The sequence below is a fragment of the Poecilia reticulata genome, chromosome 17 (genome assembly GCF_904066995.2).
Source record: "Poecilia reticulata chromosome 17, P_reticulata-male-v2, whole genome shotgun sequence".
Lineage (NCBI taxonomy): Eukaryota > Metazoa > Chordata > Actinopteri > Cyprinodontiformes > Poeciliidae > Poecilia > Poecilia reticulata.
In genome coordinates, this window is record NC_088846.1 from 20,275,474 (window position 1) to 20,295,825 (window position 20,352).

The 20,352-nt window shown below is 36.9% G+C and overlaps 1 protein-coding gene across 2 annotated transcripts in view; it reads right to left on the reverse strand.

The window, feature by feature from the left end:
- pde1cb (phosphodiesterase 1C, calmodulin-dependent b) overlaps positions 1 to 20,352 on the reverse strand; it is a 109,280-nt gene that overhangs the window by 84,437 nt on the left and 4,491 nt on the right. Inside the window, exons 1-3 of one of the 2 annotated variants that reach the window (XM_081597805.1) lie at positions 12,698 to 13,140; positions 3,121 to 3,171; positions 1,561 to 1,726 (exon numbers count right to left, since the gene is read on the reverse strand). In XM_081597805.1, the coding sequence (XP_081453931.1) occupies positions 1,561 to 1,726; positions 3,121 to 3,171; positions 12,698 to 12,779 (299 nt within the window). In that variant the 5' untranslated portion in view covers positions 12,780 to 13,140. Of the gene's footprint in view, positions 1 to 1,560; positions 1,727 to 3,120; positions 3,172 to 12,697; positions 13,141 to 20,352 lie in introns of those variants that run through there. The other variant, XM_008434501.3, reaches the window with a different exon arrangement.

The window sequence follows — 20,352 nt, forward strand, 5'->3', positions numbered from 1 at the left end:
CTGTTAATTGTTCATATGTTCAGTTGACGGGGGATTGGACATCTCATCGGTTGTGCATTTTGAAAGCTGTAGGAAAATATAGCCACACACCACAGGTGGGTAACGATGCTGCAGAATGAGCTCAGTCTCAGCAATGGCTGTGCGCTAAATGAAAGGAATGTTTCATTATTTTTATTTAATTTATTTTTTTTATTTTTTTCTCCCAAGGGATCTGAAATCCATTTGATCATCTCTAGATCAAATTCTAACATACTCTGATCACAGCTGGACTGGATTACTTTTGCACTAATTATTTGTAGAAATAATAAAAGAGCATTAAATATAAGGGGGGGGAAGGAGTAGCATTTGACCACCTTACACTGAGAAAGGCATAAAACCACCTGCATGTCAAAATGGGACGACGTTAAACTTTTTCCAACCACTGTTGTGTGATGGGCTAAAAGAAAGCCTCCAAGTGTGATTTCTGCATAAGCCTCATATACCTACCTTCTTATTCACCTACCTCTAGTTGGAATTTACTGCTTCTTGGTTGCGTCATTCTCTTAAATTCCCTTTTTCTTGAGTCTTTTTCCATAGATGTATTGAAGTGGACCTTGTCACCGTAAGTGATTCCACTTTCATGAGCCTCCTGCCTTAACAATGTTTTAGTTCCGATGTTTTCGTCTTCCACATACTTTGAATTCTTCTTCACCCAAATGTTTTATAGCTTGCTTTCCCGCAATGCAGTTGCTTACTTACACTGATTAAATGTAATCTATAATGATAAGACAAATTTATTGTCTTCATGGATAAATGAGTCATTTCCTCAGAACAGGGTGAGTTTGCTTTTATGCACAGATCCTTCTTCTAAGATATGCTGGTACAGCTTTTAAATAAAGGAACAGGTTGAAACTAGTCAGGTGGAAAATCACTTTCTACATCTTATCACTCTTCTCTGGATCTGAGCTGCACGAGAACACAATGGCCAAAAAAAAAAAACAATAAGATTTCACAAGGAAACGTGGAAGAAGAAAAACAAAAGCAGGTGAGACTAAAACAGGATTCCCACATTTTATCACGTACAATTAAAAACCTCTTGTGAAATATAAGGTGTGCTTCAGAATCCTCTGGAAAAAAGGCTCTATTTTCGCCACTTGTTGCTTTTGTAATATACTCCTTAGCAATCAAGGTTAATTGGAGTAACGTCTTAAAAGACAACATGGTTATGCTAATGCTGGTTTCATGTCCCTGTTATCCAAGAGAAATCAATCATGGCTGAGTCCCCTGAGGTCAGCAGCCATACATGACAATTACCAGCGTATGTGAGATCAAGAGTGCTAAATGTCAAACACAATGTTTAAGCTTTCTCTAATCTAAAAATAAACATTTAAACTGCAGGATGATGCTGAATTTTAGACACTGGCTTCTCTCCATTCAGTGAAGTACTACTGAAAAAGTTGTTTGTCCAGTACTCTTTAGTAGACTGGACATGTATATCGATGTCTCATTGAATCTGAATCAATCTATGATAATTCACACATAAGAATCTCTCAATTATGCTACAGGTTGACAGCAGCAAACCTGATGGCAGTTTTCTCTGTGGCATCTGGTTCGTCTGCTGCTGGAAGGTCGTCGGCCAGAATCTCCTCGGGACTCCGCGGGTCATTCAGGGGGACCTTCTGCTCTTTGCCTTTGATCCCCATTCCCGCCGTGATGGCATTCCACAAAGCACTCTGGGATTTAGAGCCTGCAGAAGAGAGAGAGAGAGAGCTGCATAAAGAGCGACACAAATGATGCACATGTTTGTTTACCAGCTGGTGTCCCAATACCAGCTGGTAAATTAATACTATTAAATGTGATGTACTCACTGGAAAGGTGCAACTTTCAGAGTCGCATACAAATGAAACAGGATCATTCAATTCCTTTGCAATGCTGCCCTCATGTGGATGGATATTGTCAGTGACAGTATACGTATGAAATTAACAGCAGCTGAATAAATATTAAGCACATACATTTCTTTCTCAGAAAATATATTTCTATTGGTAACGATCCAAGTAATCCTGGTGGAGCTGCACGACTGCTGAGCTGATACAAACTACAAAGCTCCTAAGAATGGAGCTTTTTATTGTACATAGCATGGAGAAGTGTTATTGTGATAATGTACTGAATATGCATAAGTTTCAGTAAACGTAGGACATACACAAAGAGTCACACAATGGCGTCCCCACCCCCAAGCCCCACTGTTTGCGTGGTGTTTAAAGGAAATGTGCAATGGTTTTTCCTTTTTGAAACAAGCTGCTAAGACAAATATGCATTTAAACAATTACATTTTGGTCAAACATCTTCAATCCAAAACTTTCTCACACTCTCTGTTGGTAGTCTTTACTTCTTGGACAACTCTTTTGATAATTGTTTTAACTCCTCTGTTCGAAATATTGCAAGTAGAACTGATTAAAGGTGAAATTCAAATATCTCCTACTCAAGATTATAGTTTTGAAGGTTGTCACTTGAATAGTCAGAGTTTACAGATATGGGTGGGAAGTGATTAAATTAATCTTTTTTTTTTTAAATAAGGTTTCTAAGATTGCTAGAGAGTGCTTAGCTCTCAGCCACCATTAGATGTTACCTTCATAATGACGGTTCAGGCTGGCACCAATAGGGGAGGACGTTGCCTTCATATACTTATATACGTATTTCAATTGTTTTCTTACATTTCTAAGACCTTTGCTGTTTTTTTTTTGCTTTTTGTTTTTCTCACAATTTCAGTACTAATTCCCTGTGTCATTTCACTTTAATTCCACCACTGCTGGCACAAAAAAAGGCTGCACCAACCTTTGTCGGATCACAAACCGAAAACTGTGATCTCTGCATGTGTCATTCAGAGACTGTAAATGTATCCGGTGATATATGAAATTTGCCAGCAAAGAAAGATTTTAAAACTCATGCCAGAGTTTCTGTTTAATGACCTCTAATCTAACTGTTAATGAGGTGGCCATAAATCTGCATCATTAATATCTCATTAGTGTTGGGTAAAATGACCCTTTAATGGCTTGATCAAAATGGTGAATTGATTCAAAATGAATTATTTCAGGGAACTGACTAAAATCAAAGTGAAACTAATACAATGCACATTAAACTTACGTGCAAAACTGGCCGGGGGTCTGCAGGAGCTCTCTCCATCTTCATTTGCCACTGATAAAAAAAAGAAAAAGAAAAAAATTGTAAAATCAAGACTTAATAAATGCATAAAACATAAAAGCACAGAATCTATATATTACTTTCAGTGCTTTGAGGTTAAAAAAACAACTATTTCATTGTCAGAGTTTTGTTACTCTGTCAGATTTAAGTATTTTCAGAGAGCTGGGAATTATACTTAAATATGTTTTGGAAATTGAAAATAATTATTTGAGTAAAAGAAACCAATGCATCATGAATTGAAAGCTTTATCATGCATAATAACAAAGTTATTTCACATAGGTCATTAATTCCAATCGCATTTATTCTTGGTAATTGGATAAACGTTTTTTTTTCTTATTAAAAATAGATATGTGTTCACTGTTTACTGAGATAACTGGAATATATAGTTTGATAAAACTTGTTTATCAGTCTAAGAGTATGTTTGAAAAAAAAAGCAGGCATTATTTTTTAAATAAGTTTCATATTTCTGAAATAAAAATATATTTTCTTTCATCACAGTTAATGAAAAAAGGCTTAAAAACAATTTTTATCTATATAATGAATTACCGAAGTAAACAAACTGTGCAATAATATTACAATTTTGCTCTATTTTGGTTGTTTCATAAACATCAACATTTTCCAATGTGTTTTTTTCATAAAGGAAACTATGCAAAGAAAGCTTTGTTCAATACCAGCGACACAAACCACTAATAATTTAGATGTTTGTGCACTAAATCACTTGAGACTGGCACCATGGTAGAACAGAATCAAAATATCAAAAACCTTCAAAAACCAACATTTTATTTCTCAAAAATCTCAAATACTGGATTGAAACAAACAAAAAGTATTTTTCCACATAAAAAAACAAAACAAAAAAAAAAAACAATTAAAAGATGGTGGTTTATTCAAACTGACCATGACCAGGTTGTGCTCTACATAATCATGGGGAAGGCAGATGTCCAGCAATTAACCTTTCCAAGACCTTAATTAAATTAATAAACACATAAACACTAATCCTCTCTCAGTGTTCTGTCCGTTCATGTCACTCAAGTCGATTTTCCAAGATCATGGGCATGTTCATTTTCACATCATGTAGGTGGCTTACAAACCACTGCATTTACCTAAGTTGTATGTGTAAGACATATGTAGGTAAATCCCTTTCTGTCTGGCAGAGATCTATCTCAAAGTTTTAAATTAAAGTAAAGCTTTTGTGCTCCATCGTCTTTACCATTTGCATCAGATTGTGCTGACATATTTCCAAGATTAGATGAACGGACCATCTGCTAGATCGCCCAGTGTCTCTGCTCTCTGTGCTATGTCTTTTTTCTGTTTAACCATATCGCTATGTCCTTCTTGCTCTGCAGTCCTCCATTGTCTTTCACTTCATGGTGGCTATGACTTTATGAACACCTCCTAAAGAGGATTGTGGCACATTATTGGTGAGTCAACATCAACCGAGGTTACCTGGTTGTGAGACATAAGATCACATGTGGATCATGGCACCAAAGGATGATCTGAAAAGGGCTAACAACAGCTTTTTGAATAAGTCTTACCTGGACAAAAGGAGGGAAATGACTGGACTGTTGTGTGTGTGTTATGTAATTCACGTTTTGCATTGCATTACTGAAATAAATGCTTTTTTATTAATGATACTCTAAGGTATTAAAAATTGTGCACTACTGTACAAAAAAAAACCTGGCACAAACGGGACACACCCTCAAAATAGTGATGTTAAATGTAGAGATGAGATCTAATTGCATTTGCCGCAGCTACACAAGTACTGAAGTAAATATTAACTGAAATAAGAGTGTCGCTGCACATTAAGTCTGCTCAGTTTCTAATTATACTACATTTTGCTGAAAGATAATATTGTACTACCAATGAGTCAATGCTAAGGTTAAATAAAAATAATCCAGTCCAAATACTGAGACGCAATATCACAGATGAACAGATACTGATTAGATACTGATAGTAAGAAATACCAAACAATCCTGGTACAAAATTTCCCCCAAAGGCAACAAGGAATGTCATCATTCATCATAGATGTAGAACAGGGGTCTCAAACTCAATTTACCCGGGGGCCGCTGGAGGCAGAGTCTGGGTGAAGCTGGGCCGCATAAAGGATTCCACAAAAAACATTTAAAAAATATCCTCAAACGTCATCATTTAATTATTTCTCCAATACATGAACTGCAGGCTTTGGCTTTGACCAAAACATGATGAGTGTGTGACAAAATTTAGGGTGCGTTCATACTGCAGCCTGAAGTGATCCCATTCCGATTTTTTGTCAAATCAGATTTTTTTTTTTTTGCCGGGCCGTTCACACTGCCACACATGTGCGACCTGCATGTGTTCTGCAGTCTGAATGGGCAAACGACCTGAAAGTGTCCCGCATGCGCAGTAGAGAGCGCAATAGCGTCAGCAAAGTGCTCAGTGTTTGCGGAAGTAAACATGGAGGCTAACAGTGGAGCTTAGCTACATATTTGAAGTCGTTGTCCAACCGGAGCAGCATATTAGCAACTTAATCCTCATCATAGTCCGTTATAGTTGTTTTTCTTCCCACTTGCGCGTATCAGGACGCAGAATATGTTGAGTATCAGTAACGTTCAGTTCGGATGACGTTAGGTCACATTTGAATCGGATGTATCGGATATGGGTCACATTCAAAAAGAATCCCACCTGTGCTGTTCAGACTGTCATGAAAAAAATCAGATACAGGTCGCATTACATCAAAAAATTTCAGGCCGCGAGAATGAGACCTCTGATGTAGAATGTAGGAGCTTCATTAGTGCTATGGTGAGGAATTGTCTAGACACCTTCTAAGCTCATCAAATAGTTCCCAAGCCTGTTTTTTATTAAGGATGTTTTTCTGTGAAGATCAACACAAAATCACTTTTAATTCTCCAATTACACTTTCGAGACTGAATGGAGCCCAGTTGTCTCCTAAATCTAGTTTTCTATTAACAAGAAGTATTCACATGCATGAAATGTAGTTTGATATTTAGCAGTACGTATTCATTTAAACAAATATTGCAGTGAGTTGCATTTTGGTTAATGGTCTCCATAATTTTTGATATTGCAATTGTGACTATGGGAAAGGTGAGAATAACGCTTATCAGAGAAACAAATGAAAAAAAAAAACTAAACTAACGATCAAATTGAAGAAACATATATTGTAAAAATCCATAGAAAATGCAATAAGATTTTACAAATTCCCACAAACAAATCCCTATAACATAACATTGTAAAAAGCTAAAAATTGAAGCTGATTTAGATTTAATACTTCTGGCAGCACAGTGTATTTCTGTCATAAAAACACAATTTATCAAAACATTTACCTTTTCAGTTAAGCTTCATTTATCTATTCAACTGTGTTTCACAATGATGGCAATTAGTACAAAGCTCTGATGGTGGAGTTGTTTTTTTTATGTTGTAGATTGCTATCTATAGCTTACCTTTGTGAAAATCAACCTGAATCTGTCTCCAGTTTCAAGATTTTTTTCCAACTTAATCTTTTTAAAGCTGCCAGTCAATAAGGTATTCAGATTACAGATAACAAAACATACTATAGGAATGCAACAAAAGAAAGAAAACATCTACTATTTATTTAATTTAAGTGAACTACAGTATGGGTCACTCATACAGTGACAGTATTTTACTTATATTTTTGCTTCATTGAAATGGTAATTGCATACTTTTTCATTTCACATGACTTAATTGAATTCAACTAGCACTGTGCCTAAGCTTCCAAAGTGAGAGCCTCTAATCAAAATAGCCTGTTGTGGTTAATTGTTCAAATTCTTGTGGGAGAAGCGTGTCTGGTTACATAACCTCAGAGTTTTAGGGTCATGCCTTGTTAAGTTAGCTGTCTTTCTTACTGCTGTACAAGGTATGGATAATTGAAAAGCAATAACATCCAAATGCAAACGCCACATAGATGCCAGCATCACGTTGAAAGATATTCTGGACAGAGACACTATAAAGTGTTTTTAAACACATCAGCTGGAACTCATTGTCCTTGAACTAGAAATGCATATCTCACAACAACTTAGGTCACTGTACCTCCACCACAGAAAAGTGTCTAAGATGCTGAATTTGATTCATTTTGTGAAGAGTGGGGCTCAGAAGTGAATGTGGGAGAAGTTCTGCGTTTTTGCACAGGATGAGTTGCACTTGAAAGTCTAAAGGGCCAAATCATCAATCTCACACTTTGTTTCTTACAGTGTTATAGATGAACGTACCTACTGGAGTTACATAACATGAATTAGATTTGTGGAGACCCCTGTTGAAAGGCCACATGGTTGATGTGAGCGGGTTAATGCATGTACTCAGATAGATGTAATTACTAGAGTAATGGTCGGTAGGCACTCAGTGAGATGATTTTGTGTAGAAATGTGCACAGAGTGATCTAGAGTCGACCCACATTATCTTTCATAATAATCTTTCAACAACATCATTTGACATACAGAAAGGGTAAAAAGAAAGCACGCCCCTTTAAATACTTTGGTTTTAGGGATTTTAATTTTTGGCATCTTGAGTTTTTCCACAATCTCTTCCAATTTGCTTCAATCTTTTAGGAACCTATAACTTACTATATTCAGAAAAACTAAAATAGAAGTTTGAACCAAAAATATTACAACTGGCCTTTACATTGGTTTTCAATGAATGACCTTAGAACCAACAAAAACAAAAAACAACTTTTATTTAGTTTTTTCCCTGCCATGAAAGAACAAAACTACTACTTGTTACTGGCGTTCGAGGAACATGTGGTTGCTTATTGGGGACATAAAAATATACGTAGCAAGCACATGTGCTATAAATATATTTTCAGCAAGAAATGTATGTGAGTGAGGTGAGTGTAGGCAGACACAAGAGAGCAGATGTCGCCTCACCCATCCAAAAATGTTTCGCCTTTAGAAGCACTTTTTTGCCTCAGGATTATGTAGAAAAATGAATCCTGAATTTTAGGAATGCAACAACCCACACCTGTGAGAGAGCAACAAAATTCATGCCGTTGGTAGAACAGATTGCTTAAACAGCCAGACAAGCAGCTATGGATGCTGTTTTTGAATCAGAATGGAAAACAGAAAGACATGAAGCAGAAGGTTGAAATTACGTCCGGACAAAGAGAGGGCCAAAATTGATCTTCAGTTTTATGAAAGACTCATTACCAGTTATAATGCTTGGTGGAAGCAGTTCTTCCCTCTAAGGGTGGTAGAACCAGTTATTAGCTTATTACTTTTCCAACATTGGAGCGGATTGAACAGCATTGTTCCTTTTAAATATAAAGTAATCTTTTGGAAATGTCTTTTGAATTGAAGTAGATTATCTTATTGCGATCCCTTTTTTGATGATCTGAAATATGTAATAGGATGATGTAAAACAAAAGAAATACTTTATTTTTGTAGGCTGTTTGTGCAAATATTTTCTGAAAATACACAATCCATATCTGCCACAAATTGTACAGCACCAACTATCTACATTTCACAACATTTTAAAATGTCACCTTGTCATATATGTAATTACACTGCTGCTGCTGTGGGTTCTTAGAGAAAACAAAAAGAAAGCTGGGAAGCTACTGATCAGAAAACAGAGACAAGTAGACTAGTAGCATCAAGCGAGGAAAAATGTTTTCAATGTCATGAGAAAAAAAAGTAGATAAAAACAGGATTATGTTCTCACCATGGAAACAGAAGTAAGTGTGTGTATGGTGTCTAACTTCAACACTGTGCTCACTGATCTTTGACTCTGTGTCCTTCTGCTTTCAGCTTTCGGTTTTGTTCGTCTTTCCTCACCAAACACAGACAATAAAGCAATAAGTTTCCACTAAAAAGATTATCTAACCGGGTGGGTAAACGAGAACATTCCTTGAATATAATTGTGATTGTACAGAAGATCTGAACTGCTTGCGTGATTTTTAATGACCAGTTATTCTGTCTCTGTGGAAAACAGGCGGCACCATACTTTCAAACGTCTTTCTTGATGGAGTTTCAAAGCTGGTTCTTCTTATTGATGGTCATAAAGACACATAAAAAAATCTCAACGCAAATTCAAGCTACAGAGATCCAACACTGTGAAAGCATCAGGGACAGATGTCTGCAAAAGCAAAATGGAAGCAGGAGCAGCAATCTCGTAATTTAAACGGATGTGTAGAGACATTTTGTGCTTAAATTATGCTTAAATTAATCATACAGTATGTTAACGTCCTCTTGTTTGTTAAATATTTCTATTCAATTCCAAATTCTAGGCTGCAAATGCATGTCTGTACACATGCGATGGAACAGAATGTGCAATATCTAAGCATAAGCTAAAGGTGCCTCATTAGTTCTTGAAAAAAAAACCCTTTTATTTTTAATGTAAGCTTACAATTTTGATTTGGTCCCATCTGACCAGGGAACTTTTTTTCTACGGTTGTGATAAATGTTGAATGGGATTTATTGTGGCTTTCTTTCAATAACGGTTTACTTCTTAGGTTAAGGTGAAACTGTAAAGTGATTATAATGACTTAAAGATTGGTAAGAACCTGCAGCATGTAACTTTTACAAAAACTTTTTTTTTTACATGTTTGTCAAAACTGTCATTATGTCATGAGAGTACTGTCGGAGATGGTGAAAATGTGAGCTCCACTAATGCGCTGCTCCCAGTCAAAAACAACCAATCAGAACCAGGATTAAGGTTTTATCGCTGCTAATCACGCCGGTTTCAAATGTTCACATAAAGACAGTTTACATTTTACCTACAAAGGAGTCACTTAGTCTTTACTTAGCATTTACTATTTCGTGTATCACCATCACTTTAACATACTCGAAACGCATCTCCTCGGTCATTTTTTGCTTAACTCAGACTTCCATACAAGGGTATTAAAAATCAGATGGAAAGAACAATTATTACTTTGGTGTGCAAGAACAAATCTTTCTGCTGGAAGAACTCATGCTGGGCCAACATTTATCAAGAAAGTGACAATGAATCACATGTCAATTGTCTGCTGTTCTTACATCGGCTTTTGAGAAAGAAAGACTAAGTGGCTTGTTGGTAATTACAACTTAGGGTTTAAGCAGAACAATGCAGTGCTCGAATTTGGCACACAAAAAAATACTTTTCACAAATCGTACTTTGGGATACAAACTAAACAGAACAAATAGAAACCAAAAAGAGAGGTGATTTCTTTTTTTTAAACAGCAAAAAAGGGCCTTTCCTGCTGGGCACTCCAAGACAGCAGCTAAAAGGCTAAAATTGCACTTCTCCACATGAGTCTTGTAACATCAGCTACACTAATAAGCCTAAAACATGGCAAAACACCTCGTGTGGAATCTACACAGAGGCTGCCAGCTACAGTTCAGGTTCAGAGTTTAATAGAGGAGAAAACACGAGTCAAGACAGGCAATGAGGCAGCAGCGGTTGGAAGTCACGCATCAGAGGAGGTGATGCTGTGCAGACTGAAACCTAAGACCAGTCAGCAATTGATTGTGACACTTGTGGTTTACCATGACAACGGCCATGCTCGTCGGAGAGGACTGTCATGATACTGAACACGTGTTACTGAGATGCTTTTTACATTTAAGAGAATGCGATCATGTAGGCGGAAAATATAATGTATTTTCTGTGCAATGATAAAAATCATTCAGAGCAGCTTTCAATGGCTATACTCTCCGATTTGTGCAGAGCATGTAACTTTTTTTTTTTTATTCCTGTCTGAAAAAGCTTATCAAGAAGATTTGTGCTGTTTGTCTGAGATTAGAGATTGCCATCTACCGTTTCCAGGAAAACTGATCTCAGCAACCTTGCGGCCCACAGTCCTTACAAGGTTTTGTCACAAAGGCGATTTTCTCGTTAACTCGAATCCCATGTGTTGCATCCGAGAAATACTGAGCAGAACAAGATGAAGAAGTGGAGAAATATATTGTCATCTAAGTAAAGGTGTTAGACGTGACAGATTTTCAACATATCCATGGCATTTACAATTTTACACTCGCCGTTGTGTAACTCATCTTATGTATTGCCAAAAGATGACAGGAGACTATTGTGTAAAAGGAAAACGGTGTAGGCAATCTAAACAAACGCTGAGGGCAAAATACAGCTTTCCAGAAAGTGTTTGTGTTCTCATCAGTTCAGTACATAAACTGAAATAATTGCCATACAAGAGATACAAGAGTGCAACTACAAAAAAGCAGACATTCACCTTAATGAAGTGATCTTTTACAAACGTTAACTCAGTTTGTGTGCTTACCATATCCATTACACATGAAGAAGAATAAAAAAAAAATCCTGCTAACTTAAGAGACGGGCAACTTTATTTAAAGACATAATAATATTCCTCTGTTTGCCTGCCTTGAAATTTGACATGATGTCTAAGAGGTGAAGTGGGACTGATTGTAATCACCAGGGCTCAACGTTCCCAGCATGCTTAAACCTGATTGGCCCTCAAATAATAAGCTGATCCAGCAGTTATGACTTTTTAGGTTTGCTTTTGATTTAAACCATACAACATTCGCACACCGATGCTTTCATAAACGTCCACGTCCCACGCAACAAATTCAGCCACACTCGCTACACAAATTCTTTTGGTTTGTTTGATTTAGTTTTTACGTAAATCTAAGTTAATTCAACAAACTCAAATTTGGCAGATGATACAAATGTAGAATTTATTTATCAATCTACTATCGTAATAACATCATTTACATTTCTAGCTGTTATAATTAAACCATCCCATGTTACCTTTCACCCAGTATTTACATCTACTGGAGTCAAAGTCCCCCATAGCAACAATGGCGTGGGTGTGGCAAAAGTGCAGGCACAGTTTTTAGCATTATCTGATTTACTTACACTTGGAAGTTAATGTCCATATAGCTTGCAACAGTGAGCAATAAAGAATATGACTGGTGGCTTTAAAATGCTGTTTCTTTTGTCAACAAAAGTGAATGTGGACGCACCTTTTTTCTTATGATTACCAAACAAAACTGCCTCATGACTAGCCAGCATGTTTTGTCTAGCGTCACATTTTGTACATGTGTTATGAAAACAATGGTTCCTCAAACACAGAAAAAGATGCAAAACTAAATTCAATCTGCTAAAGACGCAAATCATCTGCTGTCGACAGCTTGGGAAATTTTCAAGTTGTATTTACAAACGGGTTTCATCACTTACTCTTGTGAGAGAGTAAAAAAAAAAAAGATAAAGTAGCACACAAGTTCATCAACTGTGGTTGTCAAGACAATACAATGAATTCCCGGTGACGTCAGCGTTAGTCCTAAGTCCCCTTGTTTCCATGGTGTAGTTGCATTATAGAAGCGAGTTCTAACTTCAGCCAGATGAACTAATGTTTCAATTTCTCAGAGACGCACAAATGGGAGCTTTCTTTGACCAAGTTCAGTTGGTCCCAGATGCCTCATCGCACAAAAGCACAGGATGTCAGACGCACATGTATTTTGATCCTTATGCACACACACACACACGCACGCACATGCACACCCGCACACACACACGCATGCACACTGAGAAAGCCTGTAAACAGTTTCCTTATGCCTTGCATGCTTCTTCTTACCGATAGTGATGTTGAAGCCATCAATGCTGAAGGTGGCACTACGACCCTTCCTAAAGCGATGCTTTTTAGAGTTAGCCTCCATCACTTCAGCACCCTCGGGTCGCCCCCACCCCCCACCCCCAACTCTCTACCACCTTGTTTCAGCGCCTCTTGTCAGTTGCGTTGTGCTGTTTCACTTCGTTAATGTAACTCCACTCGTGGAGATGAGAGAGGAAAAATGCAGCCCTCTGACTCTGGTTGCTGCTGAGCGCTGGAGGAGAAACTGTCAGACTCTCTCCACTTCTCGCTACAAAAAGCAGAGCGGGAGAATTTCTCCAGCCCTTCCCTTCCCAGAGTCTTTGTTGTACTAATCTTTCGCTCCGTTTTCCTCACACCTCAACAAGCTCATTTCAAGGAGCTTACGACTCTGATTTGTTTTTCCTCCTCTCAGTTTTTCTCCTTCCCTCCCTCCCCGCTCTCTCTCTCCTCATCACTCTTTCCCAAGAGGTACAGTAGGTGTGTGTGGTGGGTGGCGGTGGAGGTGGTGGGGGTGGTGGTGGTGGTGAGGCAAAGAGGACATCTCTAGAGGTGTTTGAGTGAACGTGACTCCACCTACTGTCAAGAATTTATAGGAAGAGAACAAAAGCTCAGAGAGATAAAAAGGCAAAAGGTTACAGGAGTCTGTTATAGTTTTTCTCAAACAGTTGGAGACGTGCAGAAAAGGTAACCTAACCTGATGTAGTGTCATACAGTAAGCAAAGCTGTGGAAGGGTAATAATCTGTGTTTAGTCAGAGCTAATCATTAAATCAGTGCCGCTACTTTTTAATTTTTGGCACAGAACATTGAAGGTCGGTAAAAGCCTACATGGTATTCATCTGAATGATAAACATTTAACTCTAGTGCAAGGACATATCCAAAAAGAATACATTTTTTCAGCTTTATCATATTCCTACCAATAAATTCCCCCCCATCTGTTCTGATGTGTACAGCAAAAAGCGAAAAAGCTCAGCATGTTTGCACCATCTGACATTTAGTTATGTCATTTTCCCATGTTTCATTCTCCCCACTGATTGGTACCCGAGTGCTCTTTATGAGGGCTTCTGCCATGACCTTCTCCCAAATTCAATAAAACAAGCCCTTTTAATAAGATGTGCAAATTAAAATGACAAGTTGTTTCCAGAATCTGATTCTTTGTTTAGGCACCGTCCACAGCTTCTCGACACGTCTGATTTAAGCAGCTCACTCTCGCTGATGAGGTCTGTCAAGCCGACTGTAAAGCAATCCGAATCATTTCAAAGAGACCGCTTCTCACCGTATACCTTTGACGGAAGCGCCTTCATTTTGTGCATTTTGCCCTCCTTCTGAGTTTATTCCAACTGAGCAGCTTAGCTAAAAACAGCCACAATCAGTGCAACATGACAAACACAATGTGACAACAAAGCTTGGGGATTTAGCAGCATAATCACATCCCTGTATTTAATAAAGAGCTTGTAAACAATCCTGTTGACTGGAAACAATGGATTTACACATCCTAATGGATTTTTTTTCATCCCAAAGAGAGAGCATAATTAGTTAATTATCTTCAGTTTATGTGTCTGTTTGCACTTTTAGGTGTGCCAAATTTATGAACCCTTTATTACCCATGACAAGGTGATAAGGTTAGACAGCACATGTAGGTATCTCTACATCAGTTCAGACTCCCACATTGTCAGGCTTATAGAATAATAACCGTGTTGTAGGAATTGAGCTAAATATTTTCTATGACATTATGTTTTGTTAGGGTTTAAATAAAAATGTCCATCAAACACGCCATTCGTAGTATTACACTGTGGGTATGTTCTTCCTTTGTAGGAAGAACAGTACAGTCCAATACGTTGTGGAAATGTAAAAAAAGAAGAAGAAAAAAAGAAAAACTCTCTCCTTCCAAATGTGACCTGAGCTTGAGTAAATTTTCTAAGAAGGAGCAAAGATTTTAAAACATTTTTTAAATTATATATATTATAGTATTAGTAGTATTATAGTAATTATATATATTACTACTTCCATGTCATAATCTTTTGTTAGCCAAACACAAAACATCCCAAAAAGATTAAATTGAGATTTGTGGTTATAACAAGACAAAAGGTAAAAAAAAAGTTCATAGGCTCTGTATGTTTATTGTTTAGAGCTACATTATAATAAAAGTGAACTAGTTTTTGGTCCACTCTGTCCCACCATCACTGATAAACAAGACATCGAAATACTTGTTTTCTCCCCCTTGAGGCAGATTGTGATCTAACCTGGATGAAGCACTTTACTCTTCAAGTTGAGAACATGGACAGAGACTTGTAGGATCCTGACTACATGATTGTGAAACTGTCTGCTGATTAAAGATTCAGCGCTTTCTTTGCCTGCAAAGACTAGTAAAGAAACCCACTTTGCATTACTTTTATATTTCAAGCTGTTGTTTATGCACTGTTGTGCATTTTTGAAAACGCCAAGGCTTTCAAACGTGACAGCGACATTATGTGAAAGGAAATGTTCCTTACTAAAGCATTCCCAGTACATTAATAATAACGACGAGGTTGTAGAAAATAGTTAGCAAGAAACAACAGCATAAATGACCACATTAAGGATGAGCAACCAGCATTCAAACAATGATAAATGATCTTATCTAAGAAACACAGGGCGAAACAACCCTTAAACCTTGACATGTGATATGCATATGGAATGACAGCAATAAAAACGATAAATGTATAACTTGTAAGAATTGCGTCAGAGACATTGTCCAAAATAAGTCCTAGGAAATTGATAACTATTAGGATATCAAAGCAAAAATGAGTCGAAATGAGACTCTATGAAATTTCAGTCAACATGATAAACACTGTTAACAATGCATCTCATTTCGTCTGTGAGCTATAAAGCCCTTGGCGTTCTCTTTTTGTGTCACTCTCCCCAGCTTTCAGTTAATTTTGGAGTTAGCAATTTATGAGTACCTAATTTTGAACTCTCTCACTCGAGTCTAAAGCTTTCATCAGCAGGCTCCCGTTCAACGTTATCCTTCATGTTGATAGGGCCATGTCTGGAATGTGACTGCATTATTGTCTTCTATTGTTTGCAGACTTTGACTAAATTATTATATTTAGTCTGTAAAACCTCAGTCGTGTCAGCCTTATTAATGGTGTTCCAAAAATAATAAACAGTGTCATTAATAATGTTAAAATAGCCAGGAGCAATGTGTCATTTAGAGTCAATATGTATTAAAGGGATGTATTTTATATAAAACTGTTCCATCCAAAAGCAGGTATTTACATGTGTTGCAGTATGCTTAAACCTGCCCGCTTAATAATGCATCGTAGGGCTAGAGTGGAGATTATATAACTCACTTAACTGAAGAACTGGAGCACTTCTGGTGTTATTTTTATAGTGTTTTAGGTGACAGTGCAGTCTTCTATAACTTTATATTTTGTCTAGTAAAAGTTTAAATAGTAGCTTTTCAAACAACACTGATAAAAGCTTGTGCGGGTACAAAAGCTGAGGTATGTGGAGGGATTCAGTACTTTGTTGCTGTAGTGCTAAAAGCAAATAATTACAATAAATGTCCAGGTTAACATTAAATCCCCCCTGAAGTTAGCATTTTTTAAAATAAATGACTGTTAACGTCTGAGTGAGTGTGCTACAAGGAGTGTGTTTGTTGGATTAACAAACAGAGATCTCCTCCTTCTGGTCATTCATGCTCATGTTGTTCCTGAGTTGCAGCAAATAGTTAAAGAAAGATAGTTCTATACACCAGGCATTTATGTTTATTTTCCATTGGTTTAGATCACTCAGGATTACAAGAATTATTTATATCTTCTGAATTCCAAATTATAATATTAATTAGACAATAGATTTTGTTGGAGCTACGTTTAAATTTGTGTGATGTGGGTTAAAAATTTAGGGTACCTTTCCATAAACCTCTCACTTTAGTTTGCTGGAACTTTGGCCCATTCCTCCAGACATAACAGGGGTAACTAAATTTGTTTTTTCTTTTTTTTTACTTTTTACAATTTGATTGAGGAAATTGTGTGTTTGAATCTGTCTGACATCATTTTTTTTTAAGCAAAGCTTTAAGGAATAATGTTTTTTATGTAGCCATTCATAAATCTAAATAATTATGCAGGAAAAAATTGTGTCTCTTCTGTATAAAAAAAATTTGATTGTCTTATCCATTGTTGTTTACATTTTTGTCTTAACGACACTATAGCATAAAACGGTTATATTTTTACTCAAAGTTATTTCATTGTCCAACACATCTAATACAGACCCATGTTGAGTTTTCATGCAGACTAAGTAGTTAGGAAGTAGGCAACACTGATCATATATTTATTGATAAGTGTGAAGTTGCACTGTCAACAAAGTGACAAATTTAGCAGTAAAAAAATATGATTATTAACATCATTGACCTATATCTCAATATTTTTTTACCACTGTACGAGTGGTAAAAAAATCTCACTAGAGTTTTCACAAACTCAATTTTCTTTTTGTAGAACTGGGGATTAATGTAAAAATTCTTCAGTCTATTAATATAAAGGGAACAGAAAACAATATTCTGTTTATAAGACTTTGGAAATGACAGACCAGAAAATGATGATCATCCCAAGTCTTTAGGCTGTAGAAAGCAAAACACTACAGAAAAATAGCAAAAAAAAACTGGACTCGCTGCATATTTACGAGTCCAGTGATCAGAATCACAATTGTAATAGATATGATCAAAAAGGACCTCATGTTAGGATAACAAAGTCAGTTTGGGGTACTGGTAAAAAAAAAAAAAAAAAGATGCTTCTGACATAATAGTTAACTTGCATCTTGAAATTTTCAATGTAATGAATTTAGTTGGATCTACTTGTATTCATTCCCCTGTCTATATGCCAAATTATAAAAGTAAGCAACAGCTTCATAGGTGTTCTAATAATGTCTATATAATGATCCAACAGCACCTCCAAAGAAGAAGCCGAGTGAAATTTCCTCTTTTGCAACAAGCCTGCCATCTGTAACCCATGAGAGAGGTAACAGCTGCAGCAGACAGTTCCTGGTACATACCTGCTTTCCCCGGGGAGTAAACCAGATTTCACATTTTAATCAGGACATGCGAAGAGGCAGTAACATGGGTATCCTATACTGCGAAGGAAATAATTTAATGAGTAAGAAGATTTACAAAAAGGCAAATAGAGATATAGAAACTATGGGGGTGGTGATTTAGTTCTTGAGGATGAAAAATATTAAAGAGAAACTAATTTGCTTCGCAGGGCTAGAATAATTTCCTGCCCTGCTCTGTGGAGATCAGGAAGTAATACAGCGATATTTTTCATTTTTTTTCCTCTTTTAATACTATTATCAAGATGGAAATCCAATCAGGTGTGTCTCCTCTCTCTCCTGGATTTACAAGAAACATGCCAATAGTGACCTCTGACTTTCTCCCACAGTCCAAAAACATCACTGTTAGGTAAAATGGTCTCTGTAAAATTGTGTGAGGAGTGTGTGTATATGCGTGTGTGGGGGTGTGCGTGCGTGTGTGTGTGTGTGTGCGCGTGTGTGTGGGTGTGTGTGTGCCTGGTTATTTGTCCTGAGTCTCTCTGTGTTGCCCTGTGATGGACTGATGACCTGTCCAACATGCAAGCCACCTCTCGCCCAATGACAACTGGCCTCCACCTCATTAAGACCATTTCAAGCAAAACTTCAGTATCGTAATTTAGTTACACATATATTACATGTGCGTGTCACTGTGGTGGCAGAGGTGTGATATATGTAAGTGTCACCAAAAACTCCAATTTGTTTAGGCTTTCCACCAGCTGTTTTGACAAAATTGGTTAATCTCTTTGGTAGCCTTTTTAGTGCTTAAATGATTCATTGATTTTTGTTCAGGAGGTAAACAAAGAAAAAGCCATCAACAACAAAGCCTGTCAGCCACAAGAACTGAGTAGAAATGGTAGAGAATGTGACAAATCTATCATAAAACTTACATTTAAAGCAAAATGTGAAGAAATAAAGTTGAGTGTAATTGCATTAGTGAATATCCACTGAATCCTTGTTGAGGTCTTTTTGCTTCAAGGATCATCGCAACATGATTATCACTAGGCAACAGGAGAACCAGTCTGACAAGCTGGTTACACTGCACAGTAGATGATAAGAGTTTAATTTAGCAAATAGCACTCATTGGACCAGTTTTATAGCCTCATTTTTATACATAAGCCATTACACCGTTTTTAATTATCTGCATGTGTGCCTGTGAAAAATGCAACAGATCAGTCAGATTGTGACAGCAGTTTTGCACACCTGTGTGATTTGCCATCACTTTTCCTCTATTTTTTGTTGCGAAAATTATTTTTAGAAATAGACATTTTTAAAACTGCAATACAGTAGGTTGCAAGCACAAAAACACACCTGCTTTTTTTTTTTACTGGTGTTCACAGAGGAAGAACTGTTGCTCAACCTTTGATCTGGTCATCAAACACTAAGACAGGGCATCATCAATAGACATTAATTATCTGTGAGGATAAAGGGAGGTGAGCATAAACTGGTTGGATTGGAGATTTCCTCTTGCAGAAAAGTGATGTAAACATTACAAAATCAAAATTTTTAGCGAGTCAATGCTTGTAACAATAACAAGCATATAAAATTATCTCAATAAATGTCATTTTGAATAGATAATGATTTTACATATTTTCAGAACGTTTCTAATTATGTGATTTTATTTCTAGTTTTATACACACTGAGGCTTTCTGATTGTTATGCCAGCTCATCACATTTAATGAAAATAACTACGCAACAAAACTGAAAAACAAGCTCATTAAAGGTCTCCCCTTCACTGTGAAATGGCACACACTTTGTCAGGCCCCACACCACTGTCACCACAGTGACACACACATGTAATTAAGACACATAAGGTGCCAGGGAGCTTGCCTTTTCCCCTGCTAAATACTCATTAGAGGAACCTTTAAGGATAATGTTAGCCTGTGTTGCAAACCGCAGGGAAATGAGCTGACAAAACAGAGTTTGGTGAATCGTCATCTGGATCCTGCTGCAAAAAGACAACGAAAAATGTGAAGAAAAGATGTTTTGAGCCAAAAGCTTGCCCGAGTTTAGCTAATGATTTAGAGACCAGCATGGTTTCAGAGTAAAGCAGGCAAAGTCAGCTGAAAAAGTCTTTGGTCAGTGATCAAAACAAATGCGAAGCTTTTGAACATCTCTCAAACAGCAGGGATCTCCCTAAAAACAACTCAGTGAAACAGCGAACCTGTGTTGTCTGGACCATGTGTTGAAAAATGTCAAATACCACCACATGACATGTTCACTAATGTTTTCTGCGAAATTAAATGAAATGCAGCCCCTGAATAAATTATGTTGCACTTGATTTTATTTAGAGGTTTCAGATTAAAGGGGGTGGACTACAAATCTAAGGCACTCTCTTCTGATTTGTATGAGCAGTATGAATACTTTTGAAGGCAAAGCACTGCTTCTGTCAAACTTTAAATTATGTTTTCTTCAGGCTTTATTGTTTATTTACATAATATCACAATAATGTTAAATTCATATCACATATCCACATATCCAAACAGTACTATCCTAAGTTTTACATGACTATTTGTTTATGAACTTCTTGCCACTTTACATATTTTAAACAATCCGTGCATACTTGTGCATTCTTTCCTCTACA